Below are 23,207 nucleotides of genomic sequence, written 5' to 3'. Positions count from 1 at the left end.
CTGGGGGGCACTACTGATGTTTGTCCTTATAGTGACCTGTGCTCAGTCTGTGCTGAGAACAACAATTCTCCGTCAGAGGACATGCTGAGGCAGAGTCAAAGTCATCCAGACACATCAACCTTTTTACTGCTTATGCAGCTCTCAGGCAAAACACACTGAGATGGACACATCAGGGACAAACACAAAAACAAACACACAGCACGGATGGAAAGTTACACCAAACCACCAGACAAATTGTAGTACACTGTCTTTTGTGGCAGACACTGTGCCTTTAGTGTGGCAGAATAGTGGGAGTCGCTGTTTTGGGATGTTGTGAGAATTGTGGACTCCAGCAGCCACTGTGGCTATTTGAAGAAAAGGTAATCTGCGCCGACAAAAAAACATATATGAACACAATTAGAAAACAAAACTAGAACTAGATATGTTTTAGAGCCAACACACACCTTTTACATTTATATAATATTAGTCATGCACACCCACACGGTGCATGAATGTAGCAACTGTTTCTTAAACTCTAAGATCGCTTTTCCTATAAACACTGGCTTTGAGCAAGAACGGGATAAGAGAACGATAAGGACAAGAATAAGAGCTGTTAACAACCACTAGCAGCCCTAGCTGCAGTGACACAACCTGAAGCTGAAACTACATGAAGAGTAGACCTACACAAAGGTTGTGTAGTACTTGTAAGAACAGCACTCTCTTCCAGTTTTGGACAGGACAGCAATCCAGCATTGTGTCATCTCTATCTTTTATATTGAAAACAATTAAGGGTTCTGATTAACATCGAGAGTAAGAGTCAGCGAGGGAAAGAAAACGACTGATTGAGAGAGGTCAAGAAACAGAGAGACAAAGTACGATGGGAGAAAACTAGAAAAATCACAGAATGAAACACAAATTGAACAAAATGAAAAAAGAAAGAAAGAAAGAAAGAAAGAAAGACAGGGAGAGCAAGTTAGAGAAGGAAATTGGAGAAGGAAATTAGGAAAGGAAGAAATGAAAAAGAGGGGAAATTAAAACAGGAAATTAACAAAGAAAGACAAGGAAAGAATGAAAAAACACATGCAGACATGCTGGGAGGGCAGGGTGAGAGCAGCTCTCCAGGCTTGTGGTTGGTGAAGACAGATAGTTTGGATTAAATGCTTTTTCCACAGCATGACTCACCACACTGGCTTACAGAGCTGCTCATTTCTCCTGTTTCATTTAGCCTTTCTCAGTGGACACCACAACATATGGTTTTCTAATCTGTTCTGTCGAAAACCTCATGAATGAATTAACACATAGAGGATTTGTATCAGTTTATGGAAACAATCATTTACTTAAGTACAACTTGATTTGTCTGTAATCTTGTAAATGTACAAACTAAGACCTGACATCTCCTAGGTTCTTAAAAAAGAACCACCACTTGAATTTTTTTTTCTGGTAACTACCACTGGCATTTCTTCTTCCTGCTGGCACACACTGGACACATTTCAAAGACTAAGTTTCAACAAGTCAGTAGTTCAGCAGTTTGAATTCTGACAGATATTTCTCCAAGACTGTAACGACTATTACACACTAACTGCAAAAGCAATTTCAGAGGGGAGAATGGGTTTGCAGGGAGAAGCTTTGGACACCAACCAAACAGGATCAGTATCACAATACTGGCATCAAGTCACTCCACGGATTTCTATTCTGTGACATGAGCGTGTTTTTGACTAGAAAGAACTGAAAGCCTTTAAAATGATAATTGAGCTCAATTTACGAGCAACAATCAACTTCTCAGCTTCTCAAAATGCACACTCTCATGACGGGCAATAAAAACATTCTGTACATTTGGAAAAAATAAAACAACTGCTACGTTAAATAACTCTAAAATAGAGGCAACAGTCTGTGCAAGATCCATCGTTTTGTTAGTCAGAGACTTAAAGTAACTTACTGACAAGCACGATAAATGGTTTGATATAGAAGTGAGGGTCAAAGTATTTCATTTGTCATAGCATATGTCTCATTTTGGAAGTGAAACTCCAAACCTCTGTGTTGAATGCAGCCAGGTTTGAGCAGTACCTTGATGGTGGAGGAGGCGTAGAGCATGTCCTCCAGGCTGAAGTGGCAGCAGCTGTTCAGGTTGTCTTTGCAGAAGTCCTGTATGAGCTGCAGGTTGTACAGCCGATCAGCCAACGTCATGCTCTCCTTCAGACAGACATCTGGGAGGGCAGAGGGAGCCATCAGGTGTGTTGTGGCGTCAGTACGAATTTGATGATTGAAGGGGTTCTGGCCCGTTCTGGTTATAACACACACCTCAGTGGTTTTCAGGGTACAGATCAGAGATGAGTGCAGTGTGTAAAGTACAATGTTGAGGATCTTTTAGTGAGGAACTGCTGAGGTGTTAAAGCACAATGGTTTGTGAATGACTGACCAATCGTGACTGTGGGTGGAACTGTGTCTTAACACATTTAAAGAGTAATCAGTGTCGAGTGATTGATCTTTTGTCCCTGTGATGTTTCAGTTAAACTGAATGCTTGTGTGTGTGGATATGTGTTGTATATGAGGGTGTAATTGTTGGGCCCACTATCAACACACTTCATCAAAGTGATGTGATTATGTTGCATCTTTTGTTTGTGACTGATCTCTGTTCGATTGAATGAGCCATTCAGGGACAGGGGACAAAAGTACACAAATCTAACCGCAAACAGTGTAACTACACGTTTTAAAAATTCAATTATAATATCGTTTCAGATTTTGTGAGGAATAAAAACAAAGTATGTAAAAAGAGAGAATCAGAGCTCAGCTATTTGCTTATTTGGTTTGAAAATGAGCTTTTTTAGCATGTAGTTGAAATATGTTCTGAAAACAGATGTTTCAGTTTCAATGGGAAGAAACGGTTTAAGGACCAGAAACTTTTAAAAGCTGGAAACATTCAGCATATTCAGCACATTTTCTTCATCAACAGAGCTCTTAAACTCCTGCTGATAAATTATGGCCACCTTGTACTATGTTGCAGGACCTGCAGACGTCCTGCCCCAATTCAATACACGCAACTCTTACTTCAGCCCACACTAACTGTAAGCTCCTTACCGTCCAATGATAGCAGCTGAGGGCAGTAGAAGTGCAGCAGAGCACCGAGGGCCGAGCCGTCCGTGCTGTCTTTCAGCAGGTTGTCCACCGGGGGGATCCAGGGAACCGGCTGGGTCGAGGCCTGCTCCTTCCTGTAGCGAGCCTGCATAACATACAATACGTACCTATAAACCACATTGGATTGTGCAACACTACCCTGCATACATCTACAGTATCTATCGGGCCAGACTTGTACTATTGTTTCTTTTTTCAATCATTAATTACAGCTGAAAAATTAGTCATGCATAAAGGTGCAACCATCACACAACAGCTGTATCTTTATTGTATCTTTAAAGCAGCAACAAACACTGCGAGGCTTCATTAGTTTTAATCATGTGTGAAGGTAACTGAACGACTCTGGAGCCTTACAGAGTGTGTAGTAAAATGGTTTAAAAGTTGTCACAGTGAGCTCACTGAGAGGGAACAAAACCCACTATGGTAAATATCAGTGCTGCACAAATACAACTGAAGTGACTCACTGATTATTTTTCCAGATGTTGTGATCTTTGTCAGTCCTAATGGTATAATACCAAATCATTATTCTCTACATATTGACAGCATGCTTAATGAAAAGCTGTCAAAACTGCCATATCAATGTGCAGCCCAGTGGCATGAATATAAAGATGACTTTCCACTAAAACACACACAATTGTTGAGGTGAAAAGAGACAATGTTACAAAAGGGTCTACAGTGGTAGCTGACACAGGGACTCTGAAACAATTTCATGCCAAACGCTCCCAGACATCCCATCTCTGAAATTAAATTCTAATAAAATGATTCTTTTTTCATTTTTTTGACTAATCCCTTAGGACCCCTTCAGTGATTCCCCAAGGATGTCTAGTCCCCTAACAAGGACCTTCACATTAGCAAATACAAGGAAGCCTGTTAGAGATCAACTTAACCATATACTAAACTGCAGTTCATAGACTGTAGAGAATAAAGAAGAACTGATTTATCCTGTCATCCACACTCTACTGCTTTATCTTGATGAAAAACAGTTACAGCTACATTTTCATAATTTCTTCTCGTATTTTTGCTGCACAATAAATCACATGGACAGAGCACAAGAGAACACTTGTTCATCAAAACGGGGAGAGAGAGAAAAGCTGTGTTTATGTAACAGTGAAGTCACAGGTTGACGCACATGTGGGACAAAATGATGGCAATCAAGAGAGTGAGGGGTAGAAGGGAGTAGAGACGGTCACTATGGATACATGGATGAAAGAGCGTAGCACTGATTAGTTGACTTACAGGCACAAGCTTCATGTACCACTTGGTTGGAGACTGCAGCAGCACAGAAAAAGAAAAAAACAACAACAAAGACATACCTGTTAGTGAGATTAGTTAGTAATGCGATTAGTAATACAAGGAAAGACATGACAGCTGTGAGATCAAAGTGTGAGAACCTGCGTGTTATCGAGAGCGCAAGAAAAGCAGCCCACACAGCCCAAACAACCCTGAAATTATGTTTGGTGTAATGTGGAGTTTTGAGTGTGTATCGTAGGCTTTTGCTGGTCACTCATCTAAAGAAATAGAGTTTAATGTATGCAGGTTTGATTCCTCTAACAACCTCTAATGTGCGCATCAATAGAGTGCAGCAGAAATGAGTCCTAAAACCCAGAAATTAGTTAGCATTTTCACACTCCTCTCAAAGTCAATGGGTTTTTGGTAGGATGCCTGAAATAAGGTCTGTGGTTAACACAAGCTTAAGAGATTTTGTTCTACAACATAAACTACGTCAGTAAATATATTACACCACTTGTGAATTTTAATGGTTTTTCGGGTCTTAAAAAGGTTGCTAACAAGTGGCTAAATGGCTAAAATCTATCTATCTATATTCTCTTACTAGTGGTGGTGGCATTGAAGTCATGTGACCATGTTGTAGTCAGTTTATAGCCTAACAGTAGCTTTTTACTTCTGGCGATTGCATTTACGTTTAAAAAATCATAAAAGTGGTGTTCATAAGTGAAGATTATCTTGCTAAACAAAACATTTAAGTATCATAAACTTTTGTTTGCCGCAGAGTATATTTTCTGCAATATTCCCAAATCCAATGGAAAAACCGTATTGGCCTTTTGTCGAGGGATCCAGGGCGATGCTAATTTCCGGGTTGGCCTACATAAATACACCGTCCCTGCAGCACTCTATAGGCATGTTCAAAGTGTCCCTAAATCACAATCGTTCACTGTGGATGTGTTGTAACATAACTGTGAATTGCGCTGATTTACAAAATCAGGAAATATATCTTATTGTCGCTAAAGAGAAGAGCATCAGCTAAAAACCTACAGTAGCCAAAAGACACCAAATAACAATCCCACTGCATAAATGTGACCAGACTGTCAGCTATCCACTGACGGTGTAAGCTGATTCCAAAAGAGGAGAGGCTTGCCTCAGTTAATAGCTAATTCCCACACTACCTAGAAGCATCAAAGAGCCAAATGTGAGTGCCAGTCAAAGTGGCTGGCAAGTGCTCAACTTCAATGGCGAGCCATGACTCGTGAGGAAATACAGCCGCTTTGTACTGAAACCCCCAAAATAAAAAAATACAGGCAGCAAGAGGATGAAAAGATCAGTTGTAGCTTTCTTGGATTTTCCTGATTTGATTAATGTCGCAGCTCTCTGAATGGTAATTTGAATCACCAGTAAGAGTCTGATGCCATCAGAGGAACACAACTGATGCAATCGAATATACAACTTATTAGTTGATCAGTTGTATCTATTTGCCAGTGGATGGACTGCCTTTGAAACTGATATCACAGCACTGATGTGACTCTTTTGATGTGTTGCAGGAAAGAAAAATATAGATCTGCTAAAGGTTGGAGATCATCTTAATGTTTCTAACTGCTAACATGCTTGGCTTGTCTGTCATGTAATCAAAAGAGCACTGACCGATCAGATAGTGGACTGCAGAAAAGATCCATGATCAAAAACACTACATATTGTGTGTATGTCTATCCCACTCAGTATAACATTTGGATAGTGATAGTGAAGAAATACTGCAGTGTATATCTTGAGGGATCCTGTGCGTATACCATCATGATCATTCTGTTTCTATAGATCCAGTATAATCAGAAATACCAATGAGAAGTAGATTCTAATATATATTTAAAAGGACCCACCACATGTAAAACAAACATTAGTAGAGCAATTATATATACAGTATCTCAGCTTGGTATTTGACTTTCATCTTTGCCTTCCCTCTCCATCGTGATTATTGTGTCTTCTATGCCATATGGTGTCTGTAAACCACTTACAATACATTAGTTATATTATAATTATTCTTCAAAAGGAAAATAAACTGATGGATATCAATATAGGACTAATACCTACACAAAAAGAGTTGTAGTCAAACAAAAACATTTATGATAAGAGCTCAACACATACCTATAAAACAATTTGTTGCAACCCTGTTGATTTTCAAACTGTATTTCTATTCCAATCCTATTCTTTCTGCTTATGAAGGATCTTATAACATTTTTATTTATTATCCAGAGACAGTAACAGTGAGTGAGCAGCAGGTGATGCAAATGGTTACTAATGGCATAAAATCGCCTATTAAGGGGTCAACCTGAACTTTCAAGGACAGGTTATTCAGTACACAGCTCCTCCATCTGAGAATAAGATGGAGGAGATGAAGACTGTCTGGATCTAAAGTGATGATCTAACTGTGGGCTAAGCAGGGTCAAACAGTCTAAAATCTGTTATAACCACCAATCAAACCCCTGGGGAGAGGTAAGGCCCTCATCCATCATCCATCATCTCCTTACAGACACACACACACACACACACACACACACACACACACACACACACACACACACACACACACACATACTACCCTCATGTAAACACACATGCACCCCACCCATCTCCACTTCAATCATCCTGCGACTCTCTCTCTTCCCATCAAAGTTCATCCTCTGAAACCAGACATGTCCGGTTGAGCTGCAGCTCAGCTTTTGCAACTTAAAAGGATTAGTTCTCTCTTCTCTGTCCTGACGTTGCCTTTGCAGTACTCACCCCACCCACCCTCACCCCGGGGTACAGTACAGTAGGTTAAAATAAAAACACTGTTGCCCCGGTGAGCTCTGCAGTGTTGTCCTAGGAGGGTATGTGTCTCTCTTGGTCTGCCTGCGTGACTCACGCTGCAGTCATACTGCAAAGACAGAAGGGGGGAGGTGGGGAGTGATGGAGGGATAGAGGGAGGATAGATGGAGCTGCCAGACATCAGCAAAAAAACAGTTGTGCACTATTTTTTGCGTATGTGTGCAGTTTGAGTTACTTTGTTTTCTTCTGTTCTTCTGTAAAAATGTCACCTCCCACAAAGGCTGGCTGCTGACACATTCCCCACTTTGTTGTGATTGATTGATTGTAACTGAGACCCCCATTTCTTCACCTCTTTTTGGGCCAATCAACTAATGGTATTGTGAGGGTGGTGCTAATTAAGTGTTTTGAAGCAGACTATGCTGAGGCTTTGTTTGGTCTGAATGAAAAAGATAGAGGAGTCATAAGGAATACAGAAGACCATAATGTTTTTATTTCTATCATTTTCTCATCTTTTTTTGCTTGTTTGGCAACTGAAGAAATATTTATTTTTAGTCTGATTGCAGAGGCAGAGGAAGGACAGAGAGAGTCAGTTTTATGACCACCCAGTGAAAACTGTGCTCAAAATAGCCCTTTTATAACTGATGTACACATGTAAAAAATATATCAACTGAAATATTGAAAGGCATTAGACAAAAAAAAACCCACTAGGATGGAGGCAAAAGTCATGATTAAGTCCAAATAGCCAAGACGCTGACTGTGCCTTCGTCTGCCAACACAGCAATCAGCTGTTATGCAATGTCTCCTGTCTGAGGCAGCAAAAACTGTCCCGACTCAACAACATGCAGAGTTGTTTCAAAAAGGGCCTTCATCAAGTCTTCAGTTGGCTCAAATTTCTTTGAACTGTTCTTTCTGATATCTGTAAAAATGACTGAAATTTTATAAACTTTAAAATATAAAAACAGAAGCAGAAGCTGAATCTGTTTCAGCAGCAGCAGGCAGACATACTGACTGATTGAAGTGTACTTCAATTCATCTAAAAGCGTAGAACTGCATCATCCAAAGACGTTCATCAAAGTTCAGAACGAAACAATGTCACCCATAAGCAAGAGAGAGAGGCCGTCACCATGAGGACACCCAAACACTCTCTCACAACACACACACACGCGTGCCCCGGCCGCCCTGAGGTTGGGGATGATGTTACTGAAGTGCCAACTCTCAGGCTTGGGGGCCAAACAAACAAACGGATGTGTTAACACTCACATCACCGAGCAGTGAGGTGACTACACTGTAAAAAAGACTCTGTTGTAGCTTTAGTCATTCAGTTTTCTTGTTCAGCAAGTATAAAAAATCTAATGATAAAATGATGTGATGTTACTTAGTTTGGATGCAGCTTCACCAGTTAAACACATTTGTGTGTGTGTGTGTGTGTTCATGAGGGATAGCTGAGGCATGCAGTGCTGCGTCTGCACACTGACTGGTCAGATCAGCATCAAACACAGTGGAAGTCTGCACAGCTCTGGGACTGGGATGGGAACACACACACACACACTGCAGTGCTCCATTTCAACTCTCTGCAGGCTAAACCACATTGGACAGGGCTGTAATATTTTCCCTTAGGTAAACTGTCTAACTCTCCAAACATTTATGCAAAGGAGCATCACTGACAGCGTTGCGTCATAGTGTGTCGCCTGACATAACCTATGACAGAGAGGAACCTAGGGAAGGAGGCATGACCCAGGAGAGGAGGTGAGGGCGAGTCTGATAAGGCGGAGATGGAGAGTGTTGGGTGGAAGAGTGGACTAGAGATCAAGGGCAGTCAATATTGAACTGATGAACTGTGAACTGTAACCTAACATGTCTAACATGTGTTGAGGGGGTTCATGACTTTCAGGGGTCACTGAAACCTGCATCATTCAAAAACCACACAAACTGAAAAACTGCTGGCGGTGCATAATAAATTATAAGAAAGTGAGATGCAGAATCAAAGCGTGAAGGATGAAACTGGAGGTGGACACATGATTATGACTCACTCTGTCACTATCGTCACTCTGCTGTGTCAGGGTGATGGGTAGTGGTTGCCAGGTCAACTCTGACCCTCACTACCAGACCATAATACCAAATGTAGCTTGAATCCATGAAGCTATAAGTATCTGCTGGCCCTTTGCTGTACTCTGAACAGCAAATTACTCTGTTAGGGCACAGTATTGTATTGAACGGTCCGTTCCTCCTCTAAAATGTTTTTATACTGATTCTTCAACAGAAAAGCAAAATTGACTGATTTAGACCTTCAGTTTCATCGAGCAGTAAGTTGGCATTTAGGTTACATCAAACATCTCTGCATACTTGCTTCATAGTGAAAGCCCCACAGCCACGACAAATCTAATCAAAGCGTGGGAATTCTTTGAATTAGCCTGGAATGCTAACATGTATCTTGATAAAAGCTGGTCTAATCTGTATTTGTTTCTTGTTTTTTTTTTGTAGAAATCCTTTTTTATGCCAACAACAGCACAAGAGAACAGCCACATTATTGCCAATCAATATCACAAACGTTATATCTTAATATTACGCATGTTGTAATGTTATTGAATATGAAAAAAAGTAGAGATAATTACACAACAAATCCAGTCTATCTGTATGGTCTATACCTGCAGCATGCCAAGCATAAGACACAGGAAAATTGCATATTTAAGTCTTTGTTTTATGTCATTTTACCATTGAAATATCCAAAACACCCAGCCCTTATGCACTCGCACAGACACACAAACATGGACCTGACTGTGAAATGCATAAGTGTCGATAAATAGCTCTAATGTTGCATTTTGTGAGACTTAAATTCATTTATTTCCACCAGTGAGTGAATACATTATTCAGTGGATCAGTGAATGATTTATTGCAAATGCAGTGTCAAACTACAGAATCCAAACACAGATTACTCCAGTTACTCAAAATACATAAAACATACACAGATAAATAGACACACACACACACACACACACACACACACACATATACACACATAAACACACAGGCCACAACAGCCTGTCTTACGGCACTAGAAATCACTGCTGATACTAGAGTCAGTTATATAACAGATTTGGACCGCGGGCAGGACCCTGAACATGGGTGACCTCACACTAAATGACTGCTGGCCTAATTAGACAAGAGAGGACTGATCTGCTGTTTAAGGCACAAATGAAGTGAGTGAAGCTTGTACAGTCGTCAGGGTAAATAAACTCGTTAAGATGTTGAAGACGTAGCCTTTTCTCTCTATCTCATTGAATGAATACAGACTGAGCTTCATCTAAAGCTCAGACATATGTGAGTGAGATTTTCTTCGATGGTAGCTGGATTTTAAGGGCTTAAGATCTGTCGAGGAAACTGGTCCCAGATACTTAAGTGACACAGAGGTCTGGGACAAATATGTGTCAGTCAAAAGGAGAATGTTGTGGTAAATCCATTAAGTGGAGCCAAGGATTTCACTTAGCTTGTCTGAAACTGTCCATCAAACTGGTGTCATCTGTTTGTTCATGTGTAGTTAGTGACGCTGGGAGAGGAAAAGAAAAGAGAAACACCCACCCGAGGACTCCCAGCAGGCTCGGCGATCGGCGTCTCCCTCTTCCTCTGCTCCTGAGTCATGACGTCTTTCAGATGCTCGTTTACCTGAAAGGGAGAGGACCAACAAGATTAATATTCACTGAGCCGGCAGCAGCATCAATGAGCAAAATTCAATAAGTGGAACAGACTATGGCTAATACTTCATCTTCTGCACCCATTGCTCTCATATAAAGAGTAATAGCCTCAAATTCAAAATGTAATTTATTTTGTTACTTAAAGTGAAACTCCATAGTTCATTGTGTGAAAGTTGATATAGATATAATTTTAGTTTCCACAGTAATAACAATGGAACATTAACGTACGGGCAATACTGAAGCATTTCATTTACTTTGGTTATAAATTATACAATTTTGATTGCACTGTGACCACAACAATCCTTTATTTTGTATCATTACTTTAGCATTCTGGTTTAAAGAACTATTTCATTGTGGTTTTGTGTTCTGTGTCAAGTTACTGTCTCTTCCATAAAGGACCATGATAGATGTCTGTGTTTAAAGGCAAACATTTTCTGAATCAGTTGTAATTTGAATTTAATCAGACTGAAGTCGAGTGGAGTCAAATCCCACTCAATCCTGCACTTTGGACAACTTACAGTATGTCTCCTCATGTTCGTGTGGATCAAGTTAAAGCAGGAATCAGCTGTTAAGCTGGTGAATTTTGGATCTTTGGTTCACAATGGGACTCCAATAGAGAGCCATATGTCTGACCAGTAGGACTCCACAACCACACCTGTTAGCTATTGTGAGTCTGTGTGTGTGTAAAGCTCAGAGTTGGCAGCAGCCCAGTGTTCCTACTAGAAGAATGTAAACAGACTGGGCCCTGTAGCACTGTATGGAGGAGCCAGAGCCATCTGCACATGCAGGCCATGTAGCCAACCACGTACACTTAATAATGTAAAAAAGCTGATTTGCAGTGCATGTAAGTTCAAAGGTTTCCATGTAACTCCTACAGGGACTTTACACACAGTATATGTAACTTAGACTAAGCCCAAATATTAAATATTAGTTGGTGCATATAAGAACGTGTTTTGTACATTAAAGTGACAGACCACCCACCATCTGTATGCTTGAAGGGGGGCCGTAAAAAGATGTTTAATTATGTCAACATAAGGCTGCAGTGCATTCACTGCTACACACTGTCTCTGTATTGCGGAAACATGCTCTGGTGACAAGATGACAAGATTCTGCCAAAAGCTTTGTCTTTCCACATACTGTTTGTGTGGTGAATATATGACTGTTTAGGACACAGTGAGCATACTGATAAAATAGTTATGCACAAAGATTTCATGTGACACCATATTCTGATATTTCTTGTTTCCTGGATTTCTATTATCTTGCACATACAGTGTTATAAACATGCTTTACATGACACATGTAAACACATGGCAATCCTTGTATCAATAACACTCTGCTAACAGGTTAAAAAGGCAGAGAAAGCAGTAAAAAACTGGACAATCCCACCTTTATTATAGCCGGGAGGATGTTTTCTCGTGTGCTGTGAGTTCACCTGTACACGTCATATGGTACAACCTCAGGGCATGAAGACAAAGTGGTGTACATGTAACAGATTTGATGGTATTTAGGTCAGCGTTTTTGACTGTAATATCTTGCAACCCCACTGCGCACTGTGGAATTTCAGAGCTCAAGCTCTATGAGCACAACAGTGGTGAAATGCCCCTGAGCCAGGGTATCTACAGTAACTTGTGTGCAGTACGAGCACCAGATACTGAACAAGGTGACTTACTAAGTTTATGATATGGTACAACACCAATGACCAGCAGCTTACAATCTGTCCTTGTATATCCTATACTTATATATAGATTCCCATTTACCTGAGAATATGGAATATGGACACCCTTCAGCTGTCAATAACGTTTTGTAAAAAAAACACACACTCACAGATACCATTACCTACCTTGTTGATCCAGGTGGTCACTGCATCCTCTGTGTCATAAGGAGTTTCCACCTCAGGGTCGCAGGATGAATACTGACGAACACAGGCCATCACCTTCTCTGCACTCACCGTCTCCACCGTGTACGCCATCATCAGAGTGTCGATCATTGCCAGGTGAGCGCTCTGGAGGAGGACACAGTACAGAGAAAGATTTAGAGGGTGAAAACGAGTAGGTCGAAGTAGCTGGTGATACCAACACATGCTCAACTGTGGTTTGTTTCCTGCAGATTGAATATTTGAATTATTTTAGCCAATGCTCTCAGTACAATAAATGCATCAGCATAAACCTACTGTATCACCAGCTTCAAAGGCAATGGCCAACACCTTTGTCTAGTGTAAAATGGTGTATGATAAGAGAGTGATAGATGAGAAAATAAGCCCAGTTTGTTTCCTTGACAGTGCATTTAAAGAGGCAGATCTGACCATGACAGCATTTTAATCTCAGTAACACATATCATTTCCTGCATGATATTGATTTTAGACAAAGACAAAGACCTGTCGGGTCCACTGAGACGGAGACATGAACAAGCCAATAAGAAGTGTGTGAGCTTGACTGCAAATATGTATCTGAGCAGGTTAAATAGGCTACTTAATCTTAAAACCTTATTTAGTCTGTGACAAGGAGACAACTACATATTTGTAAAGGCTTGTAAAGAGTCTTATAATTCTGTTTTCATCAGTCAAAGTAAATAAACTGCCAGAGGAGTTGTCCCAGTTTGTACCAGTGTTTACAAAAATTAAACAGAAAATACAAAACAATCACCAGATTAGCATAATACTGTAGGTGAGCGGGGAGCAAGGCATTGAAAGAGCAGTGATTTATAGGATTGGACCAGGACTCCAAATCCTCCTCTCTTCAGTCGAATATTGTGGCTGTTGCCCTGGAAACAAGTGCATTCATCCCTGGTTACAAGACCCAGTTTGCCCGCAGTGACTGATAGCCTTTGAGAGGCCTGAATAAGACATCTTCCTGACAACACAGTCCAATTCATAGAACTGGTGTCCATTATAAGCTGCTCTACACATCATTATCACTGACTGACTGGAGGGTTTTAGTTTGAAAAACTACAAATATGAAACCATTTTTGGACACATAATCATACAATGTTACAACAGTATGTAACTCTGACCTTTTCAAATTGAAAATTGTTCACATTTACTTACGTGTCCTACTTTTCATTGGGTAAGACTTGGTTGATTCAGTTCTGTGCTATCGATCAGTTTGTAAGTATGTCAGTTAACCTAAGACTCCATCTAAGACTGGCTCTGATCCCAAAAGGAACTGTTTAGAAACATTACGTTTCAATCTCTTTTCTGACATTGAAAAAAAACAAGGAACTGAACAAGGAAAGCTGTGGTTACCAGTTATATGCTGCAATATGCAAATATGATTACACAATCATTTTAGGTATTTAGTATGAAAAGCTAATATTGCAGTAACTGTACGCGGACTTATGCCATGCCTCTATTACTTTTTTTATTTAATGGATATCTGTTTTGGGGTCACATATTCCTTAATCCTTATCTACAATGTGGCCTTGTTTCTTGTCATTACTATATATTCCCTGCAATCATTACTAGTCATGTCATTGGTCTAGTTTCCAACATAAAACAAGGACTACCTCTAAACATATATGTTTACATGTAGACATACTGTATTAACCTATTAGTAAAAATAAGATGCAAAGGAAACCAAATTCAATGCTAGCCTGTGTAGCATTCCACAAATGTTACTGTATCTTTCTACATTATCAACAATCTAAAACTACTTACAGTATTGCGTTACAGGTATGAGACAAGTCAGACCTGTTGGTGCGTTTGCCCTAAGGTCAAAGTATAATAAAAATCTAATTAGCAGGTAGCAGTATTAGGGCACTCAAACCCATATATTATTTGTGGGTCAGTTTGTATATTTATTCCAGAATCACAGTTTTAACAAAAAGTTGAACAACAATAACAATAATTGAATCCTTCAGAAGAACAGCAATGGTGGTGTGTACATTTAATGCCAAAGCAAGAACATTTGCTACGTTAAAGTCAAAGGGATTTCTTTTTGTTTGTTTGTGAGTTTATTTTTGAAGACTGACACCTAATTAGCCAATGCTAACTCGCTATGTTACATCACGAAACAGATGCTATGTTATGAAAGGCAAGTTCAAAGCAACAAAAAATCACATATAATTTGCATAAAAACATTATTTCTCTAGGTCAAAACAGACCAATACGGAAGTACAGAGCCTGTCAAATCACCATAGTCAGAAATCAGCCCTCTTATACTCAAGCATGTTAACATATTGAACATATTTTAAACAAGGCACTGCACTGACATATAATCAACCATTTTAATTTGTAACGTGGGTAGTAATATGAGCTAAATGTGGAAAATCTTAACGTAGAATATAACATTGTCTTTAATGCACCATGGTGATACAGGTAAAGCCTGTGCAAACCCTGTAATCTATGTATTGTAGTTCTTGGCTCCTACATTTAGCTCCCTCTATTAGTCTATACTGTCTTGTGTATACACCATGCACTTCCCAGGAATCAAACCAATAAATGTTTATACTTGGGCAGCAGCTTTTCCATGAGCTAACCCAATTAATCAAAGTTAGAGTAAAGTTAAAAGTTGAAGCTCCACAATGATGCAGGAACAACGTGTTACAAACATCACTTGAAGGTTTTATGGGGAATTTTACTCTTGTTGTACAACAGTTGGTAGGTTGTGATTGCAAGCTTTGTGTGACGACAGATGGAAAACCACAACATCAACACAAATGCTGCAGAGATTTTCTTTCCCAGAAATATAGTATGATACAGTGATATTTGGCAAGAATGACAGTCACATTAGCAACTATTAGTGCATTTTTAGCTCTGAAATGAATTTGCTGTGTGACATTGCATTAGCTTAATTTCCACTATCTCTGATCTGGCAACCCTGCAGCAAACCAATCCCATTTAATAACACGCTGCCAAGATGTTTCCTATTGGCCTTCATTTAGCCTGTCCAAACATTGTAGAACATTATCCCAGAGACACGCAAACAACCAAATGAACACACACACACACACACACACACACACACACACACATCATGTTATCAGTTTACAGAGCACAGTTACAAATCAGCCCTGTATTTCCACAACAAATGATCAACTCCAGGCAAGACCAATTTTAAAAAGGCCAAGGGACCTGTGTCATTCCTCAAAGGCCTCTTTTCCCTCCTGTTTCCTTCCCTCTGCTGAGCAATTTGAGGATATTGATTTGGGTCTGCTGTGGTCTGATGAGATAAAATGACAACAAGGAGAACTAATCTTGTTTACTAGACCACAGACCTGTGGTCTCTAATCATATTGAATGATACCAGGCCATTGTGTGGGAGGAAGAGGCTAAGACCATGGGCTCAATCTGGGATTCGGGTGTTTTTGACACTGGGATCATGCATACTTTATAATGTAACAAAGCAACTTCTATTAGCACTTACAAGTCAGAGATGTTCGCAATTAGTGGTAGTTTGGATACATTGCATAACTCTATCATAAGGCTAAAATGTTCTCACTAACAATGTCTATAATAGCAGTGGTGCTGTATAAATTATTGTCAAGGCTTCCAACCTGATCTGTTACTGATCTGATGTAATTGTGAGTCTGTAAGTAAACAATATGCGATATCATCATATGACTACCAACACTGATAAACTGATATCATAGCCATCAGTTTATCAGCTGACCCTATACTAGAGCTTCTGTTTCCTTGTTGCATCCAAATAGATATAACTGTTTCATTCCATTTGAATAAATGTGGAAAATGCCATTTTAAAGGCCCTCTGCACTCAGTGCTCATGAAGCATGTAGCAGATAGTGTGCTGCAACTGAATGAGTAAGAGTTGCTGTACTGTGTAACGCTCACAGAAATGGACAGAAAGGCTTCAGTAACTGGATGGATGCAGAGCAGTGGTGGTGGTTAGATAGAGAAAAGGAGTAGAAGAAGAGAGGGAGGAAGAAAGGGAAGCCAGAGAGAGGTAGATTCTTCACTGCCCAAAGAAAGGGTTAACATTTCTCATTAGAGCAGTCCTGTCGTTTGCAGTAAGGCCGTTTCCTCTGTGATCTCCCATGACGTCAAGTTCTCTAACCTTTAGGTTTGCTGAGCACATATGCTTTCCTTGAGCATCGCCTTTCTTCATGTTCATACAGTTGCACATATCCATAACTTGGGGCTGCCCAGCACAACTTCTGCCTTCCTCTGTTGGCCACTGAGCAGCTCCACTGGAGCATTCAGGGATCAAATGCCTTGCTTGGGGGTATCAAGACGGCTGCAAAATGGTGACTTTCTGATTAAGAAGACTTGCTTCCCCCGAAGATGCTGCCTTTATCATATGCGGACTATGAAAACTGTGCCAATGTTAAGTTATTTTAATCACACTTGGATGAATGAATTGCATGCATTCATACAGTCATGGGCCATTCTGTAGACACAAAGACAAACACACACACACACACACACACACACACACATGCAGTTTTTGCTTTCTCATGTAAGCTGATTACGTCTATAAATCTTGTTTTTATTTCTCATGAGGTAAGAAGATGCTCCTTCACGGTCAATATCCTATCTTCCCACCCCGTTTTTATTGTACTGCTACATTGCTGTATTTCCACCCTGGGAGATGCTGTTCATCTTTAATACGGCTTGTGAAAGAAGAGAGATGAAAATCCACCGTAGAAGCCTGATTTAACATCCCACAAAGGAAGTGCAAAAACAAACCGCAGCGACCTACAAAAGACAGTGTGTGTTGAATTTCACCTCATCGTTGTCTGTCGTACATAAACTAAAACCTCTATTGTCACAGCTCTGAGCCGCTTGTTGTGGCCTGAACCAGGTGGATGCACAATATTTTACTACCTCTGATCGGTAAAGGACCTCTGACTAAATGTTTCTGTGAAATCATTAGAATCAACACACTGGCTTTATTCCACTGCAAAATGATCTGTATTGAGGTAATGACTACAGTAATGTCTTTACCACAACTTACAGTAACAGCTTTAAGGGGCTTCAAAAGGTCATGGCTAATGATCAGCCTGTGCCTGTTTTTACTCTAGTGCAAGGCTTCATTGATTATTTATGATAATCCCCAAAGTTTTTAAAGAAGCTTCCATCAGAAAAAATAGAAGCAGAACCATAAAAACTGAACAAACCTAAATCACTGAACCTCTGCACTGCAGTCTCCTAGACCTCCTCAGGACTGAGGAAACACACACACACACACACACACACACACTCACACACAGTGATTCAACATTAGCTCAGGGGTGATGTAATATTGAAATGCAGTCTGCTTTTAGTATTACAGCTCTCCTGTCCAGGCCCAGAGGCTCCATGCTGGGGCATATGTCTAAAAATTGAATCTGTCTTGCTTCAGGTAACTTCACGCCAACTCAGCCGGACATGGAAAAGCGCTCAGCTGTACCTCTCTCTGGTCTCTGTTGAAGGTCATCACAAGGAAAAAGCAGTACCTGTGGAATATCTTCTATTTTTTTCCTATAAACATACTGTATATGATTTTCTTTAGTGAAAAAGAAGATGATAACATAAAGCAAAGTTCAAGAGCTAATTCTAACTTTTCATAGTTAGTTTCATCCTTACTGTTTGCCAGATGGATTGGGTTTGATTTATGGCAACATAAGAAAAAGAATTCAGATAATCACGGGAAGGTATTTGATAGCTAACAGAGATCGCTGTTCTGTGGCACCTTACTTTAAGAATAATCAATAGAATTATTTTACCTTTATTTTACCATTAGTCCATTGAGATTGAGGTAACTCTCTTTTCAAGAGAATGAAAGCCAAGGTAGCCCTACAGTTTACTGACAAAACAAACTTTTTACTTTTTTAAACTTTGCAACAAGGTGACATGGGCCAGCTGTAGCAGAAAATGCTTAAGTTTAAATCTTTCAAAATTACAACTAAATTGAGGTGAAAGATTTGAGAAAAACCCTCGAGGTGACATTCAAACTGAGTTGAACTGAACCCTTCAACTAACTGAATCGTGACTGTTCAATGTGAACATGGGTAATTCTGCATTTCCCCTAAACTGTTTGAATGACACATTTTGAATTTAGACAAATTCTCTCGCAATTACCAAAAATCCTTTGGAAATATAAACCTTCCCTTTTTCTGACTTTTTTCTCTGCAGTCTTTCTTTTTCAAATGGAGAATGGCAGAACTCCTTTAACAGTTTGCCAGCAGAAATAAAAACACCATTGCACACATACCCATGCACACTTTTGGATGAACAAAATACCAACTGTGAGGTCTGGCATCAGTTGTGGGAATGGAGCTTTTAAGCAGAATACCTTCCCCCTCCATATGCTCCAAACCCAACCTAGCAATTATATGGAAACCTCAAAGCTAACCTTAGAACAGTATCTGGGGACAGGATCATGGCTACCAGCCATGTTGACCTACCCTGGAGATATGCCTGCACTCCAAATCCTTCCATCATGTTTGAAAAGGCCCTCTGGGTTGAAACTGGGTTTGTTTGACTTAATTTAAAGGGAAATAACACTCATTTTACATGATGATGGCTGTTTACCTGGTGTTCAGACTAAATCTCTGTGAGGATGTAGATCGTCCCACAGAAGGGAATTTGCTATCAGCTAAATCTGGTATAATGTATAATTCCTCATGATTTTTAAAAGTTATGTTATTCTCATATACTGTCTTTGTTCAAAAAAACTGCTTTTCTCGTTATGTCATAGTCTCTATTTCACACCATATGAGATCTCACTGCAAGCACCCTAAAACTGGGTCTTCAACAAAATAGAGTGCAGTGCTGCAAATTATCTGCAGAGCGTTTCCAGATTATACCAGTTACCAGTTCAGGATAATGGTTCTCTGTCTGGCTGTACACTGACTGTGCTAAATATCTACTTAATTGGAGAGAAAGAGAGAGAGTTGTATTCTATATTGTTAGTTTCAATGTGTTTCTTTCTATGAACACTTCAAAGCTAATGCAGTGAATGTATTGTTCTCTCATGGAAGTCAATTCATGTAAATTATGAACCCATTATTGCCACATTATTGTGTTGCACTCCAAAGGTTACATGTTTACTTTATTGTACATGTCAGAATGTTTCGAAATCATGTTTGATGTTTAGTGAAAGTGCAATTAAAACATATTAGCTATAATAGTATAACCAATAACAATGCTTGTTTAATTTAATCTCAGGAAATGGGATTCCTGTATGAAGCTCTGCACATGGCCAAATCTGTAGCAGCATAAATTCATTACAGATTAAGTGCTATTGCAGCCTTACTGATCCTTACATTTGTTATGTTAGTAATAAGGAAAACCAGGTGAATGTATTAAGATCTGTAAAGTGAGAATGGTTTGTCACAAAATCCCCTGCTCTGAATTCTAAAAAGAAAATGACAGATTTTTCTCTATTAGTATAATAAGCTTACGGAGCCATTACACCAGATCAGACGACGTAGCATTTAATACTAACATGGTTCAAAATCTGCACATTCACCAGGGAAATGTTCTGCTTTTTCATGCATGGCTGCTGCACAGAAAAATAGTAATAAGAATAAACCTTTTCTATGTGGATAACCTTACCTATTTCCAACACTATCTTGCACTGAAAAAGACGTCATTGTTCGTTGGTTAGGTAGTTTAGTATTTACTGCAGTAAGGGCAGGTCACTTCTTCAGGCTGGGCCACTGGGCATGTGCCGATCCATACAGTAGATGTCTTTGAATCATTCATAGACTGGCTCCTCACCTGGGGGTCAACTTGCCTTGGGTAACACTACAAGGAGCCCAGGCTCACAGCGGCGCACAATCTCCTTCACTACAAAAGACAGTTTTCTCACTTACTGCATTTGGAAAAATATTTCTACATACTAGATTGACAAATGAATTAGCACATTTTTCAGTGCAAAAGACGAAACACATACAACTACTGAGATGAGAAACAATCACTGACTATTGACCCGTGTTGTATCATCTGATATGGAACATTAGCTTAAGCATGTTTTTCCCTCTCTACACTGTTCAAAGGCCTCTAGATAAATGTGCTCCTGTGTTCAGGGTTGAGAGCAGAGAAGCATCCCTTCGATTCATCATGTGGACTAAACAGACAAAACATATCAGCTTAAAACTCAGTCTAACTTTAGCTAGTACAGAAAGATGCTCAGGACATCACATGACATCACATAATGTGCTCGCTGCCTACCCATCCATATTGTGCTGCCCGGGAGTCGCCACTGGCATTAAGCATAACGCACTGGCTGTGACTTCGCGGAAGCCCATGAGGACAGAAAGTACTTGGATGGGCTTCCCTTCCACCCTGCTGCTTCAGCTCTTCTTTGTTCGTAAGATCAAGGACAGAATAAGGACTGAGGAAGCTAGTTTGATGTTGAGGAGTATTTCTTCTCTGCCTGGCACTCAGGTTAGCTTGTCTGTGTTCATCTTTGTGTGTGAGGAAGTGTCTTAGAAATGCCGTGTGCCTGCATGTGCAAATCCAGCATTTCAGTATTCTCTGCCTCAGAACGTGGCAGTGTTCTTACAGTGCATAGCTGCGCATACACACTGCACATAAAAGCACACATTGTGCATACGACATATGCGAGGAGAAGCACCCCCACTCTTGCACACACACACACAACAGCCTGCCTACTGGAGTGTAACCATGGAAACGGAGTGCCTGCCCAATGGGGGCTGTGATGGAGGCGGCAGAGGAGAGGGAGACTAACAGGAGAAAGTGTATTCACCTCTATTCATCTATGCTATAAATGAGCTGATGAATCAATCTGTCACACAAGCTGACAAACATTTTTTGTCAATATAGAATGTTAAATATCAATATAATAATCTTTATATATTAAAATGTATATGTAGTGATTGTGAGAGATACAGTTTTACATATCCAACACATAATATGTTTGATGAAAATAGACTGATGCTTACATTTATCTTGATGTGGGTGGAAATTTTCAACTGTATTTTTGACATTTTAATATATTTGAGATATTATTGAAATATTTTAGGTATTCTTGTCTTTGTACTCCTACTCTTTTGGATTAATTAGTACTTCTGATTGAGTTTTCATTGTATACTACTTGAATTGTTATTCCTTAATATACTGTTGGTATATCTGTGTTGTAACCATTTTAACATTTGATCCTGACGAAGATCCCACTGGAATCACAATCTTTTTAAACAAATGTATGGTTTGTGGTCAGTTTACAGGCATTACTGTTTTCTTCCCTGCATTTGTTTGCATATAATTTACTAAGAAACTTCTATTAACATTGTTCCTTGTTATTGTTTTTAGCATTATTAAAAAAAATGAATGAAATTCACATTTACATCTATTACACCTATAAAGGGGGACGTCTGATATTGACAAATAATAACATCATTAAGCAGTAATTATAACTGCTGCATAATCAATTGCAAGAGGGATTTTTTGTTGATGTTCTTATGGGAAGCTGCTGCAGTGTTTGCATACTCATGTTCTGTTTAGATGCACAGCTAATGTGAAGGTCTTGTGTTGTAATATGTCAGCAACAATTAACCAGGTCACATTCCTTTTTGGCATGGTCCTCATCAGGCCAAATGAGCCCAAATTAACAAGTTCAAATAACTTGCTTAAAACATGTATGAATCCGACCTGTGCATTAAATGTACTATCATTGGGAAACACAAAGCCAACACTGAAGTTACTGTCATAAGGCTTACAATACATCTACAAAGAGTCCACACACTAAAGCAGCATGGTTTCAACATGACCTGCAGAATAAATGTTCATGTACACATTAGAAGTGCATTTGCCATTAAGGTTGGATTTGAAAGCATTCTCCAACATAAGTGTGACAATAAACCTGTCTGTTTTATGGCTTTTCTGACATACAGTCACAGACACAGCACCCATATAGCACAACGAAGCAACTCAGAAACCATATAAGGTGCTCTGCCTCTTACTCTCAATATTCACAGCATACGGCTCACAGCATACAGCCATGAGTCTGATTTATACAGTACATTAAAAACTCTTGGCAGCAACGTGACCTATTTACCACAGCTTTATTAAATATTAAAGCGATGACATTCAAGGTTCGGCAGCTTGGAAGAACATCGATCCTCCCCACGATGAGGTCAAGGAAGTAAAGAGTTTTGAGATTATTCTAGCAGGGCATATATATTTTTGCCATCTAATACATCCAGAAGTTACTATCCTGTGGATGATCTACAGGCTTTTCCACAAGAAATTGTTAAGCAGAGGTGTAAGGCATGACGCATTTCCTAACGTGATCAATGTAGATGATGGCCTACACAATAGCCACACTTGTGAGGTGGCCCATCTCTGCATTACAACACTGTGTGAGATCCTTCTCTGATCTTCCAAGAAAAGGCTGGATTTACTCTGTTGTTCTTAAAGTAGCGGGGGTGGACAAAATTTCATGAACACCTATACCATCCACTGAAATCCAAAGCAAC

General features: G+C 39.7%; 1 protein-coding gene across 1 annotated transcript in view; it reads right to left on the bottom strand.

The window, feature by feature from the left end:
- camsap2a (calmodulin regulated spectrin-associated protein family, member 2a) overlaps positions 1-23,207 on the bottom strand; it is a 47,760-nt gene that overhangs the window by 14,816 nt on the left and 9,737 nt on the right. The window contains exons 3-7 of the mRNA XM_070908471.1: positions 12,670-12,831; positions 10,717-10,800; positions 4,345-4,377; positions 3,055-3,196; positions 2,044-2,183 (exon numbers count right to left, since the gene is read on the bottom strand). Of these exons, the coding sequence (XP_070764572.1) occupies positions 2,044-2,183; positions 3,055-3,196; positions 4,345-4,377; positions 10,717-10,800; positions 12,670-12,831 (561 nt within the window). The remainder of the gene's footprint in view (positions 1-2,043; positions 2,184-3,054; positions 3,197-4,344; positions 4,378-10,716; positions 10,801-12,669; positions 12,832-23,207) is intronic.

Source organism: Enoplosus armatus, chromosome 7 (genome assembly GCF_043641665.1).
Source record: "Enoplosus armatus isolate fEnoArm2 chromosome 7, fEnoArm2.hap1, whole genome shotgun sequence".
Classification (NCBI taxonomy): domain Eukaryota; kingdom Metazoa; phylum Chordata; class Actinopteri; order Centrarchiformes; family Enoplosidae; genus Enoplosus; species Enoplosus armatus.
Note: the sequence above shows the minus strand (reverse complement) of the source record. Positions and strands in the feature narration are given on the sequence as shown.